We start from the raw sequence: 16,435 nt of genomic DNA, 5'->3' as shown, positions 1-16,435 counted from the left end.
TAAATTGATCCAAATAAGAAGGATGGGAGAGTCCACTAGGCATAAATGGGTTACTCTCGAATTAATCCTGCAGACAGGCCAAACGTATCACTTTGACTGGTTCCACGCACAAACCAAGCGATGCTCCTCCGAGCTGCTGTTCGAGGTCACAGAGGTTACATTCAGTCAAGACAAGGCGAACGATCTGCCTTTGGATTATGAAGTTATTGTAAATGAAAATGAAAATAGTGGTAAAATACTCGTAGACAATGTAAATCTCGTGGATGTGTTTTCTTCGTCCGGAGGATTCAGTATCAAGTTGTATAAAGGTATTTGTTATGTTTCGCGAGGCTTTATCGTGAAATTGACCTGCCATGAGAAGACAAACGTTCGCTATTTACTATTCTTGTCTACGTACGATAGGTTGAGTAGCTTTTGTCAAATATTAAAACAAATATTAGCTTCGAATACTTACGTGTGCCGTCCAAATTGTGTACAAATACTCAAACGTTCAAAAACGCATTACATTAACAAGAGCTGTCGCCATCGGAAGACATATGCCTCCAAAAAACGCTTTTTGGAAACCTTAACGCAGATTTGGAAACCTAAACGCGGACCCTTAGTTCAGGGTCAATGTCAAAGGGGTAAAAATGTGTGTGCGTATGGAAAGTCCTTGTCCATATACACATGCCTACCAAATGTGAATGTTACATCTGAAGCGGCGTAGAAGTTATGAGAATTTTTCGAAACCTAAACGCAAAAATGTGACGGACAGACGGACCGACAGACAAACAGACGGACAGTGCGATCACTATATGCCCTCCTTCTGGGGCATACAAAATAAAGACAATTAACATAAGAGAAGACTTGCATTCAATATATTTTTCATTTATCGACTGGCTTTTCATCTCATTGTTATACACAGCATCGCGTCTCGATTCGTCAGAATATAAATGGTTGTAATTTATTACTGTTGGTGGAAATGGTGTATTGTATATATATATATACAAATAAAAAAATAAAATAAAATGTTTTTAATTAACCATACGTTGACTACCTACTTAATTTCTACAAACCAAATTAAGTCATATAAATACGGAAAACTTATGTTTCATAGAAATGTACATTACTTTCTTATGGAATTATACTGTTCTATTGATATGAACTTAGGTAATGAAGGTAGGCGGTTTGACATAAAAGATGCATCATATTCGTTTACCGCACCGACTCCAGTACCACCAGTGTTGACAACTGTCACAGATGTAAATGGGATTACAATACAATATGTCGGTAAGGTTAAAAATCAAGTTAATTTTGGTGTTGCTTAAACTATTTTATCGTTATCTTTATCAATGTGTTAAATTTGGATGGACTTTATGTCGCACTTACTGCTGTTTTCTAAACATTTGAAAAATGAATAGTTTTATTATTTAGCCGTTAACAAACTTTTTTGCAAATATATCAGAATGCAATGCGTCATCGCCATTGGTTGTAATGTCTAACAACACCTCTGACCAGTCTTACGCAATTCCGACAACCTCATTCAAAGTGACTCTGACAGCGGAACTAGATTATGAAGTCACCAAGGAGTACAAACTACTTCTGGAAGTGGCGGATACTGGTCTGACTCTCACGGGGCACATTGGTGTCAGGGTACGTTGTTATATAACTACTCAAACCTTTACAATCATGTGAAAATATAACGTTGAAATGTTTTCATATATGATACATGCTCGTGAATTTAAATACTTCTATTTGAGGTACGACTGTAAAGTTCAATATGTTATCGTATAGAGAGGAAAGGTGGCTCTTTTACGGCCGTATAACCATTTTAAAATTGGTTTAGTGTTATTAAATTAAATGAATTATATTCTATGATTTATATTGTAAATGCAAATGTATGAGGTTATGTATGACCTTAGGGATTCCCGATAGCCAGCATTGTGTGCATACCCTGTCGTCTCTACGTTTTACTTCGTTTCTGTCATCTGTATACGGATGCATTCACACCATATTATCAACGGGTGAAAAAAATCACGTTCACAGTTTTGTAGACACTTTTCCTCCCAAAATGGAAAGCCATTCCCGAACTTTTTCCCTGTAATTCGATAAAACATAAATGAATAACTAATAATTTAATATACGGATCAACGAGTCTTAGCATGGTGTCATCAATCTTGAATTGCCTACCCATCATATAACGCGCAAAGGCACACAGGTAAGTTGACAAGCGACACCTGCGGACACAATGTTAAGTCGGATTATAACAAGATGCTTTGCATTTATTTGTTCAATAAAAGATACTTTAGGTTAAATATAGATGTATTTTATGTTGTGTTTTACTCAATTTGACATGCATTATATATCCATGCGGTCCCTTGGCGAAAATAAGGATACCTGAAAAAATGTTTTTTCACCTAATGATATATCTCGAGATTGTTAATTCTGATTTCTTTTAATCGATTTCTTCCATCCATACGGTGTGTAATGATATTGGTGTTTTAATGTTATTTACAACATGTAAATCAGCTTGATACATTGTACATAATATATATACGTCCAAGGTTATATTTCAGATAATAATAGCGGACGTAAACGATAACTGCCCCATTCTGAGTCCCACGGAGTTCTCGCTCACTCCCCAGCCAGTTTTGCGCCTGGATCCACTGACGACCTTCAATTTTTCAGATGCCGACAGCGGCGAGAACGGAAAGATACACTTTGTAGTCTCGAATGTGACTTCTGAGTGAGTTACGAATATTATAAATTAGATATATCATGAATTGTGGACTTCGCTCCAAATAAATATTGTGCTCAGCAAATGTTGATAATTTGTTTGTGCTTCGTTCTCTCGTAAAACAAGTCGTTCGCTCGTGTTATACCCAACACATTTATAAAAAAGAAGTCGTTTCTGTCTATGCAACGCACGTTGTTTTACGTTCGTCATTTTAGATAAAATATGTATAACTCCTCTGTCCTACATGTCAGTGATATATGTGTTATATATGACAGTTTGAAATCACATTTCTCATTGTGTGACACAATTAGTATTTAGAGTAAATATTTGTGGAAACTATTGAATTTGTATTGAAGTCCACCGGTCATTTGGGACAGCACATACGATCTTTGGGGATTCGTCTATCTGAGCTATACATCGCTGCAGTTCTATGTCATTTCCATGGATAACGGCACCGTGCCTTTTGGAATGAAGGCAAAAGTGAATATCAACGTGAGTAACACGTGCGTGCTCGACGTGCTGTTTGGGAAAATCGATTACATGTTCATAGTGAATGCCACCACTGGTGAGCTCGTGCTGAGAATTCCCAAGTATTGGATGTACGAGTTTCGTAAGTACAAACTATACTTAAGCAAACTTAAAACATGTATGCATGATGTGTTTTTTTCTCAAATTTATGATAAATGTTTATCATCATCATCATCATCATCATCATCATCATCATCATCATCATCAGCAGCAGCAGCAGCAGCAGCAGCAGCAGCAGCAGCAGCAGCATCATCATCATCAGCAGCAGCAGCAGCAGCAGCAGCATAATCATCATCATCATCATCATCATCACCATCATCATCAGCAGCAGCAGCATAATCATCAATAAAATCACCATTATTATCATCTTGGGGGATGGAACTAATTAGGACCAATTGCTTAAGATCGGTGTCTAGTTACCTTCATCACATCTTGAAACCTCTCAATTTGTAAAATCTACAAATAAACAGCTTAAATACTAAATCGTAAACATTTATATTAGAAAACTATGTAAATAACACATTGTTATATTAAATGTGCAGATAACTTAACAAATAAACATTAAAAGCATCTTGTATGCACATCGGGCATAAACAAGAAACAAACAATTTATTCAAATCATGACATCAATAAACTTGCACTTTTAAATAGTTTTTTTAATCATAAAGAGTCTAATATTGTATAATTGCATATTGCGAAATGTTGCAACAGCTGCATTACACCCAAATTTAATCGAAAAGATAAATATATGGAAACTATCAGCGTCTTGTTATATTTAACGTTCAGTACATACCAAAACAAAAATTCTAACCAATGACCTAACTTTCTCTTCTAATAATATGTGCCATACCAATGAAATACCTTATTTATCGAACCGGTAATACTTTCATTTATACATTTGCTGACATCTGTGTTCCCATGTAGTTTGCGATTTGTATACAGTGTAAATAAACTCAACTTAAACTTAAAATGTAAAAATACCCTTCAGTTTCTCATAATGCTGGGCACTTGTTGCAATGTCTATATGAGCAGTGGTCTGAGAAGACTGTGCAGTCCGCACAGGCTAATCAGGGACGACACTTTCCGCTTTTATCACATTTTTCGTTTAAATGAAGTCTCTTCTTGGCAAAAATCCAATTTAGGCGGAAAGTGTCGGCCCTGATTAGCACGTGCGGACTGCACAAGCTAATCTGGGACGACACTTCACGCACATGCATTAAAACCCTTTTTCACAGAACACAACTCATATGTGTTCATGCTTCAAACTTCATGTCGCAGATTGTGATGAGGACATCGGCCTCATAGTCGGCACGGTTCTCGACACTAGCATGAACGCTTCATCCGTGTACCATCCCGTGTCAACAGCAGCTGGAAGGGCGCGCGTCAACAGCAAGGAAAGTATGTACCGCAGTCAGACAATTACAGCTTTTAATTACACATTTACTTTACAATAGATATACATAATTACAGTTATTGAGTTGGTTGGTTCAGCGTCTCGTTCTTAACTTAATATGGAGTCTTTAACAAGAACGGTGTTTTGATTGTTCTTTATATATATCTGGCTTAATAATTGAATAATTAAACTATGTTTATCCTTTCTTATTCATCTTATCACTAAAACTAGGATGTTATACTCATGTGTATTATAACTATGATGCGGGTACCATAAATTGACCCTATCAACTGATAATCTACGCACTTTTGCAACGATAAATATCAATTCGCAATTGCTTATAGGAGGTTTTTGTGTGACGTCACAAGAGGGGTTTTCCGTTACTAAAAATAGATTGGCCGTCAACTTATTGATCGTGGCTAATTACATTGTATCAGAGTAAAGGTCGTCGGAAGACTTTATACTTATAATTTCACAAAACAAAATTATAAATACCCGTATTCTTTTTTTAAGTAAAAATTTAATAAATGATATTTCAAAAATAATAAAACATATAATAATTTGAATATTATTATAAGTGGTGTGGATGCGATAGTGTTATTTTTCATCCGCGATTGAAATTTAGTGTAAGGCATTGAATCAGTTATAAAACAAAGCCCTAAAATAGCTCAATACATTTCAATCTTGAAATGTATTTTTAATTTTCTTTTCCATTGAATGAATTTTCGTTTCGATTACATTGAATGAAAATATTAATAGATAGAACCCATACAGAGTCATACAAGTATAGGTCCCTGGGTTTATGACACATTGTTTTTAAGTAATTGTCTGGACAGTATCCGATCATATCGAGATAATTGGTTTGTGATAAACAAAGGGGCAATTAAACACTGGGTTAAAATGCTGAAACAAAGGGTGTCAAAATTGGTGTGAACAATTAAATAAAAAACATTTACATTTATCAAGAGGATTTAGTTAATCTGTAACAAGGTAAGTTTTTACAGACAAATAGGTTCAAATCAGTTTCTATATGTTGATTACATAAAATCAATCAATTTGTTGTTTGTTTTCGTTCATTGGATTCAATTTAATCTGAAAGAATTTCAATTTCTGAGTATTTTTTGTTCTTCAAAAAGGTCGCGAATATGTTTGTAACCTTATCACGATGCGCTTCATCAATGCAAACAATAGCAGAATGGCCGCAGTTTTGACGGCCAAAATTTGAGCATGCGCAAACGTGACGTCATTATCGGAATCCCCAAAACCTCCTATTTTGCTGAAACAAAGATGAACGATAATTCAAAGAGATATTATTGCGCATCAATAAGTGGAGTTTATTACACAAAGGAACTGACGAAACTTCCTAAAATCAAGCCTTTAAGCACGTTTTCAAACATTACTTAAACATCCGTTGAAATTATGTTGGTGCGTATGACATTACTACAAACCTCATGCAGATGTCTACAGCAAGCTTGCAGGCGCCTGGGTAGCCGGAGTCGTCGATTCCAGCCAGTACGTGCAAGTGGACATGGGGACGCCGTACAAGTTCACCGCCGTGCAGATTCAGGGTCGAGCCGATGCCGACGAGTGGGTAACCTCTTTCAAGATTTTCTACGTCGACGACAGGGGCACTTGGATCACCTACCAGGCATATTCGGGACAAGAGGTTACTACTTATTCATAGTTGTGCACTACTTATCCATAGTTGTAAGTATCTTTTAAAGACATAATAGAGATTGTTATGCATTATTCATCATCATTCATAAACTTGAATAAATATGTTTGAAAGCTGAAATAAATAATAACTTAATAGACGCTCATGTTTTATTTATGAATTCATTACATTCAAGGTTTCAAACTAAACCTAAATGTGTTAGTACCACAATTAGCTTTGTTGATTGTCAAGGAGAGCAAAATTATACATATCATGTATATTTGTTTAAGGTATTTGCCGGAAACACGGACCGAACCACCGTTGTGAGGCACATGTTACAGCCTCCCGTTCTAGGCACGAAGATCAGGGTCAACCCGCAGACCTGGCATTCCGCCAACATTTCCATGAGGCTCGAGTTTAACGGGTGCCCTCAAGCGGAGCAGCTTTTCTGTGCGTATTGAGGCTTAAATAATCGAGTAAAATGATTATATCGCAAAAATAAATTATTTAGCTTATAAAGGTTATAATACAAAAGCGTTGTACTAATGTTTTAAACAAATGCTAGGTATCTAAATGAATTTACCGTAGTTTTATGAATTTAGGATAGTAAGTGATTGCGCAGGATGTCAATTAAAGACAAAATTTACACGGACACATGTTGTAAACGTAGTGCCTTAAAAGTCGCAAAACAACGATCCAACTAAACTCCAGTTGCATAAGCATTTTCATGAAGTAAAAGATGGCGCTATATTATTATAATCATGTATCAATTAGGAAGTGGAATAAAGTTGATGTAATACAGCCCAAAATGTTAATTTTTTCATGTACCCGTATTGATTTAATACACAGCGCATATTGGTAATTAAAAAGAGATAGATTGTTCCAATAATGTTGTTGCTTATGTGTTAAACATAATATTAACCATTACGAGAATCATGGCATGCCTATTTAGACGACGTGAGCTGTATGCGCTGTGAGACAACTTTCTATTGTGAGGGGGAGGGCATCCAGAAACCGTGCGGCCGTTGTTTAGGTAACGGAACTTGTGACCGGAATCCCGTGGAACATTCTTTTGGACTGGCATCGGAGTGCACAGCATGTCCGCACGGATGGGTATTATGCCTTGCTGTACTTTTTTTCACATATAAACGTCACAAAGGAGTACACATTTCTGGAGTCTTCCAACTTAGATAATTTCATATTATTCGTTCATAAATAACACGTATCTTAAAATTATTTTGAAGTTTGTATTTACTACATGTTATTTCTGCCTATTTACATGTATCCTAACTTTTGAAAATGGAAATCATTATACTTACCATCTCGTGGTGCATTCACGTCTTAGATCTGCGCGGGCGGCTATGCCAAGCCATGTGAGCTATATCACTATGTTGAATGCACCAAAACCTCCTGTCCAATGGCGTGCACGCATTGTGAGCCAGGCTATGCTTGCCACTCGGGAAACAGGACAATATGCGAGGCGGGCTCATACTCGGATGGGAACACTGGTATGCCTAGTTTTCAATAAATGGCAGTACTGAAACATTGAATTGTGAATGGCTTTAAAACGTGCAATTATAAATAAAATGATTTATATTGACTTAATTATTTTTAATTTTATTATATGGTTTTTTATGATTGTTCACTCATCGGTCTATGCAATGATTTTGCAGAACACTGCATACCCTGTTTGGCGGGCACCTACCAACCAAATGCTGGGCAAAACTCGTGCATCACGTGCGCCCCTGGTTACTACAGAGCAACGAGAAAGACTTGGTGTGATAGATGTGCACCCGAGGAGTACACGGACGGAGCATCCGGATGTTTGTTGTGCCAGAATGCTGCCCAGTGCCCTTGTCTTGACGGGAACAAGTGTTACGACTATTCATACTGTTACAATATCGGTATGTGTCATTGTCTAGTGTGGTCTCCTAAATATAAACTGTTGAGTTCCCATGATTCGTTTGGTAAATAAGGCACAGCTACAATATTATTACAACATGTTTTATGTGTACATGCACTAGTATGTGTTGGTCGTTGGTTAAAGATTTTGCTCAATCGCCGTGCTACGAACGACATTTGACGACTGCACAATTGATATACTCAAAGATTTTTGCACTTTTGCAAAGAATCCCGAATTAAACAGTAAGTGCTTTTTATAAAGAATAACGACATATCGGATTTTAACAAAACACTGCGGAAAGCAGATCAGTCAAACAAACTGATTTTATTAACAAATATGCACAAATCCTCTAATTAACAATTTTCAGGTTAAACATAAATTCTATGATGTTGCTATTTCTACTTTCGAACAATATAAATTATGATTTGAAACGCGGAGCGTTAATTTGCCTTTCATTGTCAGTATCAGAGTCAACGCCCGATTTGAAATCGATTTTGATGTTAATATTCAAAACTTATGTTAGTTCAATATTACACAAGTTTATAACAGCTAACATAAAGTATGCATTTGCCATCTATCCAACATGATCATTATTCCATATAACTTAATAAATTATCATATGTTTAAAAAGTAAAGTCTTTGTGCGCATGCATACTAGTAGTTAATATAAGACTGTATATTCAAAGACGTATACGTCGTTAACTTGGATATAGAGAGGATATGTGTTTGATTCGGCGAAATAAATATCGATTTTAATCCACGAATGATTATAGAAAATAATATTTTCACGAGTGGCGCAGACACAAGTGAATAGATATGTTTTCTTTGATCACGAGTAAATTAAAATCGATGTTTCACCGAATCCAACAAATTTTCTTTTTAATATTATGCTTACAAATGATTATTTTTGTATTGTTGCCCTTCCCGGACAATCTAATTCCCTACATTACATGTATGTTCAATGCAAGCTAATCCGTATGTTGTTATAAACATTCAATGCAGAGTAGTGCCCTTGGTTCAATTTGGAGGTCACAATGAGGAACCAAACATATCTAAAAATAGTTGCGGTCAAACAATGCAAATAGTCAAGAATTTTCACTGTTATTTGTCACTGTTTGGAACAGTGAATTATCAGATTTAATTCACTAATATTTCTATATAAACCACCGGAAAAATTAAATAAACGTTTTTCATAAACCCGAACATACTGCAAAACAGTCATGGCACCGTCCTGTATGTGATAATAACAGATTTACAATATGCATTTCTTTGCATAATGCGTATCTAATAACTATGGTGGGCTCTCCATAATAAAGTGCTTTTTCTTTACAAATAATTTCTGTTCAAAGTATGAATTAAAGTCGTTAACGTGGGTATTCACTTCTGTCATGAAATTTTGAATTCTCATCGACTCAATCCGCGAAGTAACGCTATTTCATATGTTAACAGAGTTGTATTTATAAATATATTTTCAGAATATTCTCTATAAACTACCGGAAAGCAGTGAGTTAAAATGCTTTATATAATCTTAGGTTATACAGTTTCTATTTTTCTAATAAGGTTGAAGCACGAAACATAATTTAGAAAATACATATAAAATTTTGCGTTTACTTTTTACAGGGACAGGAAATCACGCATGCGCACCGTGCGCATTTGGTCTAACAGGAAATGGCGTGAATTGCACAGACGTCAATGAGGTAATAATTGCGCTCTTATCTTCGAATGAAACATTGATAAACCATGTTTATAGTTTGGTTACACGCTGATAAAAATATTGATAAAAAAGCGCAATGATAAGTTATTGTTATTCAAACGAGAATGCAAATCAGAAATACATATGCATATTTAATTACAATTACACTTTAATTAAACACCCTCTTTAAATTAAATATTTTGGAAAGGTATCAGTGACATTAGTTAAACAAATAATAGTACGATATCAACTTTGGCACTATGAGTTACATTTTACAGCGTGTGTGAACAAACATGTTCATGTTTATCCCCAACATTAAGCAACAGTCATTGGTGGGCATTAAACAATTGCTTCAAGTCTGATGTCTATTAATAGACAATTTCCGCAATTAACTTGCATTAAATTGTCCCGATGTATAGTTCATAATCGTAGCGCACACCCTCATTTATAACACAAAACGGTTGTTTTCCAGTGTGTCGCGTACAGCCCCTGTTTTATGGACCGTTGCATCAACACTGAGCCCGGGTACCAATGTCTGGAATGCCCCGAGGGTTACAAGGGGACATATGAGGATGCGTATGCCTGGGATAATTACCAACGGGTCTTCATCTACAAGAACCTCGATAGGTCCAACTTTAGCTCCCAGACTTGCGACGATATCGACGAGTGTGAGGCGGACAACGGTGGATGCGACCCTTTGATGAAGTGTGTCAATACAATAGTGAGTAAAATACTAAATTAAATTGTCTAATTTAAAGTGTTATGAATATATCTTACGAGTGTTGAATTTTAATGCAAACAGATTAAATAAACCATACGGGTAACATAGTCGTTGAGCGTAATATGATATCTTATGTGTTATTTAGAGATGGCAAACCAAAGCAAATCCGTCACCGGTTAACCTGTTTTGATATTTGAGCGGTTAACCGGTTAACCGACTGTCTTTGTACCACATAAAAAAACATTCGAAAAACGTATACGTTTACAAAGACCTATAGAATATGTATTGTATAGGCCTTTGACGTTTATAAACAATTACATGTATATGCAAATATACTGTCTTGTTGATTGTCTTGCAGCCTAATTACTTATGCGTTGTGAGAAATCAAGGCATGTTCGTACAGTGTCGTCCAAGATTAGCCTGTGCAGTCCGTAAAGGCTAATCAGGGACGAAATTTCAACATACACTGGATTTTCGATAAGCAGATACTTTTCTTTGATTTTCGTTTATAAATTTTGTCTTTGTTTTTTTTACCGGAACTCTGTATCACCGATGTTCAAATCTAGCTATTAAAGGCGTTTAATGACACACTTCAAATAATGTGAACATCTGCGAACACGTCCCTTTTTAAATTACACAATAGTATGATATTGATCACAGGGGTATGATGCAATTGTGGTTTTAATAATACTGAAATGCAGTGACATGCCACTGATGCTGGTACTGCTGCTGATTGTGGTACTGCTGCTAATTATGATGATGTTGATAATCATGACACTGCTGAAATTGATGATAATTAGGAAAATGAAAAGGAGAACTATCATGATGATATATAAATGCAACTTATTTTTATTTATAATAGTTGACTTTCGAAGTTGAGATAACACCAAAGTGCAGTGCTATACTTAACTATGACATTGGCTATATTCGAGTACACAAACGTACTGAGTATTATTTGATCCGCGTCATGCGAAAATGGTTCTTATTCGACATATGTAGCTCCAGACCAATTAACGCCAATGAGACCACGAGACCTTGCGTGACTGCGCAGGCTGCTCTGGAGCAACGCTGGCCGCATATACCATAGGGCCCATTTTCATACGACGCCGTTCAATTAGGATTGTTAGAGGAACGATTACTTTTGAATGCACGTATTGCCTTACATGAAAAGACAATGAGTCACGTTATGACAAGTCACATTACATTAAATATACGCATTATTTATTACAAAATCACTGGCCCGAACATTTAAGTTTTCCCAACAGGGTTTCGTGTTTTGGAAACGCGTAAACATTCTTAAAAGCGTGGTATTTGAAATTCAGCGTTAGTCCGTTTGCTAATAACATACTACATGAAACGTGACTTTGATCAAGGGAGAATACATTATAAATGAAGCGTGTTTATCTTAATGGGATAATATATGATGCTTGTTAAAAAACAACTCTATTTTATTACTTTCGCTATCTCAAAATCTTAGTTCATGTAATAATAAATGAAGCGTTTTTACGCTTCGGGAATAATAAAACAAAGCGTGGTAATGTTAATGATACTAAATGAACTCGTTTACTTGCGCGAGGTATTGAAATGGCTCTGTTTGACTTAGTTTTTAATATGTGGGTTATGATTTAGACTCCATCGATCGCATTGAAGGATGTCATTATTTTGTTGTAAGGGGGTTTGGTTAGCTGCGTCAAGTTAATTTTCTTAGCAATGCCGTGTTTAATATGACATCCCTACTACATATACAAAATTATAAAACCAGATATAACAATATAACAAAACATTTAAATAGTTACTGATGAACTTCAATAGTTTCTATCAAGAGCTCCAGTGCTCACATAAACATAAACAAACGGTGGGACAAACATATCCGAAAAAATCTATTCAAGATTACTATCACCTTTAAGTCAATCACTACATCTATCTATCTCTGATTACTGCCAACCGCTCTTTCGAGTATTATAGGCAGAGGGACATTATCGAGTCCGTTTCCTGGGAAGAACCAGTACTTGGTGTCTATGGAGGAGATAATGAGAACGCTCCCAGAGTAGGGAGCGAACCCACGAACTCCCGATCGCTAGGCAGACACCTCATCCACTACACCACCGCGATCTATTTAAGTTTCTCATACAGATGAAAACTATCACTGGTGTGTGCTGATTGAAAAGGGAAAGGTGCTAACGATTTGAGCATTTATCGCGTTTAACAAAAAAATGCATTTCTGCAAGAGTAACCGAATATTAATTTTGTAATCGGTTAACCTCCTAAAGAAACGGATAACCGGTTAACCGATTAACCGTTGCCAACCCTAGTGTTATTGTATCAGTCAATAGGAATAAAAAAAAAGGAAATAAAAAGAATCATTTCGTCACCTTTAATGTTGCTGTTTTTAGGGCAGTTACTACTGCAGTTTCTGTGCCTCTGGGTACATGGGGACGAACAAAAGCGGCTGTTACCTTGACAACTTCTGTAAATCTGGAGCCAATAATTGTATACGAGAGGCTGACTGTCTCTATCTTGGACCGGCACTGTTCAGATGTGTGGTAAGGGGATCTGAATTAGCTGAAAAGGCGGTTTATGCATATGCGTAAAGTGTCCTCCCAGATAATCCTGTGCAGCCCGCTGGAGTTTTGCTAAAAAGATACTTTCTTTGAACAAAAAGTATCATAAAAGCGGAAAGTGTCTTCCCTGATTAGCCTGTGCGGACTGCACATGTTAATCAGGGACGAAACTTTCCGCCTAAACTGGATTTTTGCTAAGAAGAGACTTTCTTTGAACGAAAAATATCATCAAGCGGAAAGTGTCGTCCCTGATTAGCCTGTGCGGACTGCACATGTTAATCTGGGACAACACTTTACGCACATGCATTAAACCCCCTTTTCATCAGAGCAGGCACCAGTTTTAATTTATTTTAATCGATCTTTAAACATTGGTACCTGTACAATTATATTAATATGTAGCAAAGGAAATAATCATATTAAAAGACAGAATTATAACACTAATGTCGTATTTTAAGAATTCTGAGATTTTTCAATCTAATCATTAAAATATGGTCATGTCTATACGTCTCTAACGTTCAGTTGATGTTAATTCTTCAGTGCAAACCTGGCTATGCCGGCCCGGGTAATCTCTGCGGGCTTGACTCCGACAACGACGGCTTTCCGGATGTTGGAATCCCTTGTCTGGACTGGGGATGTAAACGGGTGCGTTCTTCGCGCAGTAAATGAAAGTTTGTAGAATAAAGGAAGAGCACAACAGCATCCTTCTAGGAATATCAAAGCTGTCTTAATGATTAGTACCGTAAATAAATGAAAGGAATCGTTGTAAAGATGCTTATAAGTACAGTCAAATAGTCTGATCCTTAATCGCGCTTCAACTTTACTTGATTAATATGACTAGTGTATTGATATAAGGATAGAAGTTTCAACATTTCATGTACGAATAAGTTATATTGAGTAAATTGCTGTTTGATTTAGGATATTTGCCGAAACATTCCAAACAGCATGCAAGAAGACATCGATGGGGATTCGTTCGGGGACAATTGTGATGACGATGATGATAGTGATGGGCGATACGATTGGCTGGTGAAAATACCCTCCATTTCATTACATTTAATACATAATTAACTCATTCATGCCTAGCGTCTAGAAAAAAAGGCCTTGGCAAACAGCGAAGACCCAGATGAGACGTCGCATGACGCTGTTTGCTTAAAGGAATTTCTGTAAGAAATATTCTAAATATAGAAATAAATATACTAGACATCCCTAATTTTGGAAATGAATTGATCCAATTTAGAAGGATGGGAGAGTCCACTAGGCATAAATGGGTTAAATGAGAAATTGCATGCTGATAATGCGATAACAATATATGCGAATTAGTGAAATATTGAGAGGATACTGCCATCCATAGCGAAACATGTTTAAAACATAAAACATTTTATATTACCGTTTTTATTTGGGAGGGGGGGGGGGGCTATACAATGGCATATTTGGATACATTTGACATGCTGACATCAATAACGTTATTTTATGCGTACAGGACAACTGTCAATTTGTGTCCAATTTCAACCAAACTGATGCGGACGGTGACGGGGTGGGCGATGCTTGCGACGTCTGTCCGTCCGTTAGCGACCCTGATCAGAAGGATGGGGACTTCAATGGTGTCGGGGACGCCTGTGACAATAATGATCTGGGTATGAAACATGGTGTAATACTAAATTATTTGTGAATAGTGAAATGCACAAACCCGAAAAACACATCACGTTACAGTAACAATTATTGAGAGAAGTTCTGCATGTATATTGACACGGTTTTAATGTGTAATTTCTAACTTACATGTATTTTGATGATTTTCATGTAACTGTGACCTTCCATTATAAGTAAATGAAAGCCATTTGGATGAATTGGTAAATATAGTTAAAGAAATTTGTCAAATATGTTGACATAATAAGTATGTTATTTTTTGTTTACTGTAGATATGTTTATAAAAGTTATTTCCAAACATACGTTTAAATGTCCAGTTTTTGACTTCTAATCATTTTGCATGAATGTCTGATTTTTAATATATTTATAAACAATGTTTTATGCAATTGTGATAAACCAATATCTGTCTTCGCAAGACACCGACGGGGATGGAGTTCCCGACACATCTGACAACTGCCCTAATATTTCAAACTCGAACCAGGCTGACTCAAATGAAAACTTTGTGGGTGATGTTTGCGATGTGCCTGTTACGACCAATATTGACAGGTACATCAGCTTACTAAACGAAATTATAATTCTTCACTTAATTTACGACATGCGCTGTTAATATTTTAAATGTGGTGTTTGCGTTATAAACAGTACAAGTATTAAGTCCATATATATTGCGAATCAGCAACGAAAGATTATCTTCTGCGAGGATCAGTTTGTGTCTGTATAATCATTTAAACCCTAGTCCATATGAATAGAATGTTACAAGCAGACTTTGTTTTGCTTGTTAAATCCGAATTGTTATTTACAACAAATATAAACTCCTGTTGGCAGATGATTAATCACATTTTAACGATACGGCTTAAAACATCATAATAAGGCAATTCGGCCTTTTGTATAAATTTAGAGATGGCGACAGTGTTACAGACAATGTGGACAATTGTCCCGATTATATGAATGGCGACCAATCTGATATCGATGGCGATGGTGAAGGTAAGTCTTCTTGTCCTATATTCCTTACCAAATTAGGGACCAAAACAAATAAAAATTATTGAATAACAACGGATAATACACTATATGACTTTTTTTATAAAGCCCAAATTGAAAATAAATATAATGCCAATATGTTATTCATTTATGTTAATACATTTAAACACAGGCGTGTGGGGAGTTTTGTTGGAGATACTATTTCTTATGTTGACGTTATCGCGTTTAAGGTGACATGTGTGACGATGACATCGATAAAGATGGCATCAATAACAGCATCGACACTTGCCCATATGTGTATAATGCCAACAATGCAGACACTGATGGAAACGGCGTCGGTGATGCATGCGAAGGGGATACAGACGGCGACGGTATTGTCGACAAGAACGACACGTGCCCCTTTAACCCGAAAATACAGACCACCTCGTTTAAGTTGTATTTCACTGTTAATCTTTATCCGTCCCTTAACACAGCGATGCCGAGGTGGCTGGTAAAGAACAATGGAGGAGAAGTGATGCAGTTGGCATACACGGGAATGCCCACCATGCTTATAGGTAGGAGGTGTTATAAGATGGCATTCATATTATACCACAATTATTTCTACAAACGGCTCCTATGAAAACATTGAATATCGCCTATATTTGCGAAAA

The 16,435-nt window shown here is 36.4% G+C and overlaps 1 protein-coding gene across 3 annotated transcripts in view; it reads left to right on the top strand.

Annotated features, from left to right (window-relative positions):
• LOC127852727 (uncharacterized) overlaps positions 1 to 16,435 on the top strand; it is a 51,351-nt gene that overhangs the window by 17,483 nt on the left and 17,433 nt on the right. For all 3 annotated transcript variants that reach the window (XM_052386698.1, XM_052386690.1, XM_052386682.1), the window contains exons 32-51: positions 74 to 308; positions 1,150 to 1,269; positions 1,445 to 1,632; positions 2,556 to 2,725; positions 3,073 to 3,326; positions 4,523 to 4,642; positions 6,095 to 6,303; positions 6,582 to 6,741; positions 7,244 to 7,404; positions 7,637 to 7,799; positions 7,965 to 8,195; positions 9,815 to 9,891; positions 10,360 to 10,608; positions 13,002 to 13,151; positions 13,707 to 13,811; positions 14,085 to 14,192; positions 14,647 to 14,800; positions 15,227 to 15,356; positions 15,706 to 15,791; positions 16,016 to 16,339. In XM_052386698.1, coding sequence (XP_052242658.1) covers positions 74 to 308; positions 1,150 to 1,269; positions 1,445 to 1,632; positions 2,556 to 2,725; positions 3,073 to 3,326; positions 4,523 to 4,642; positions 6,095 to 6,303; positions 6,582 to 6,741; positions 7,244 to 7,404; positions 7,637 to 7,799; positions 7,965 to 8,195; positions 9,815 to 9,891; positions 10,360 to 10,608; positions 13,002 to 13,151; positions 13,707 to 13,811; positions 14,085 to 14,192; positions 14,647 to 14,800; positions 15,227 to 15,356; positions 15,706 to 15,791; positions 16,016 to 16,339 — 3,394 coding nt within the window. The remainder of the gene's footprint in view (positions 1 to 73; positions 309 to 1,149; positions 1,270 to 1,444; positions 1,633 to 2,555; positions 2,726 to 3,072; positions 3,327 to 4,522; positions 4,643 to 6,094; positions 6,304 to 6,581; positions 6,742 to 7,243; positions 7,405 to 7,636; positions 7,800 to 7,964; positions 8,196 to 9,814; positions 9,892 to 10,359; positions 10,609 to 13,001; positions 13,152 to 13,706; positions 13,812 to 14,084; positions 14,193 to 14,646; positions 14,801 to 15,226; positions 15,357 to 15,705; positions 15,792 to 16,015; positions 16,340 to 16,435) is intronic.

This window comes from Dreissena polymorpha, chromosome 1, assembly GCF_020536995.1.
Source record: "Dreissena polymorpha isolate Duluth1 chromosome 1, UMN_Dpol_1.0, whole genome shotgun sequence".
Taxonomy (NCBI): domain Eukaryota; kingdom Metazoa; phylum Mollusca; class Bivalvia; order Myida; family Dreissenidae; genus Dreissena; species Dreissena polymorpha.
This window is presented reverse-complemented; position numbering and strand designations above follow the sequence as displayed.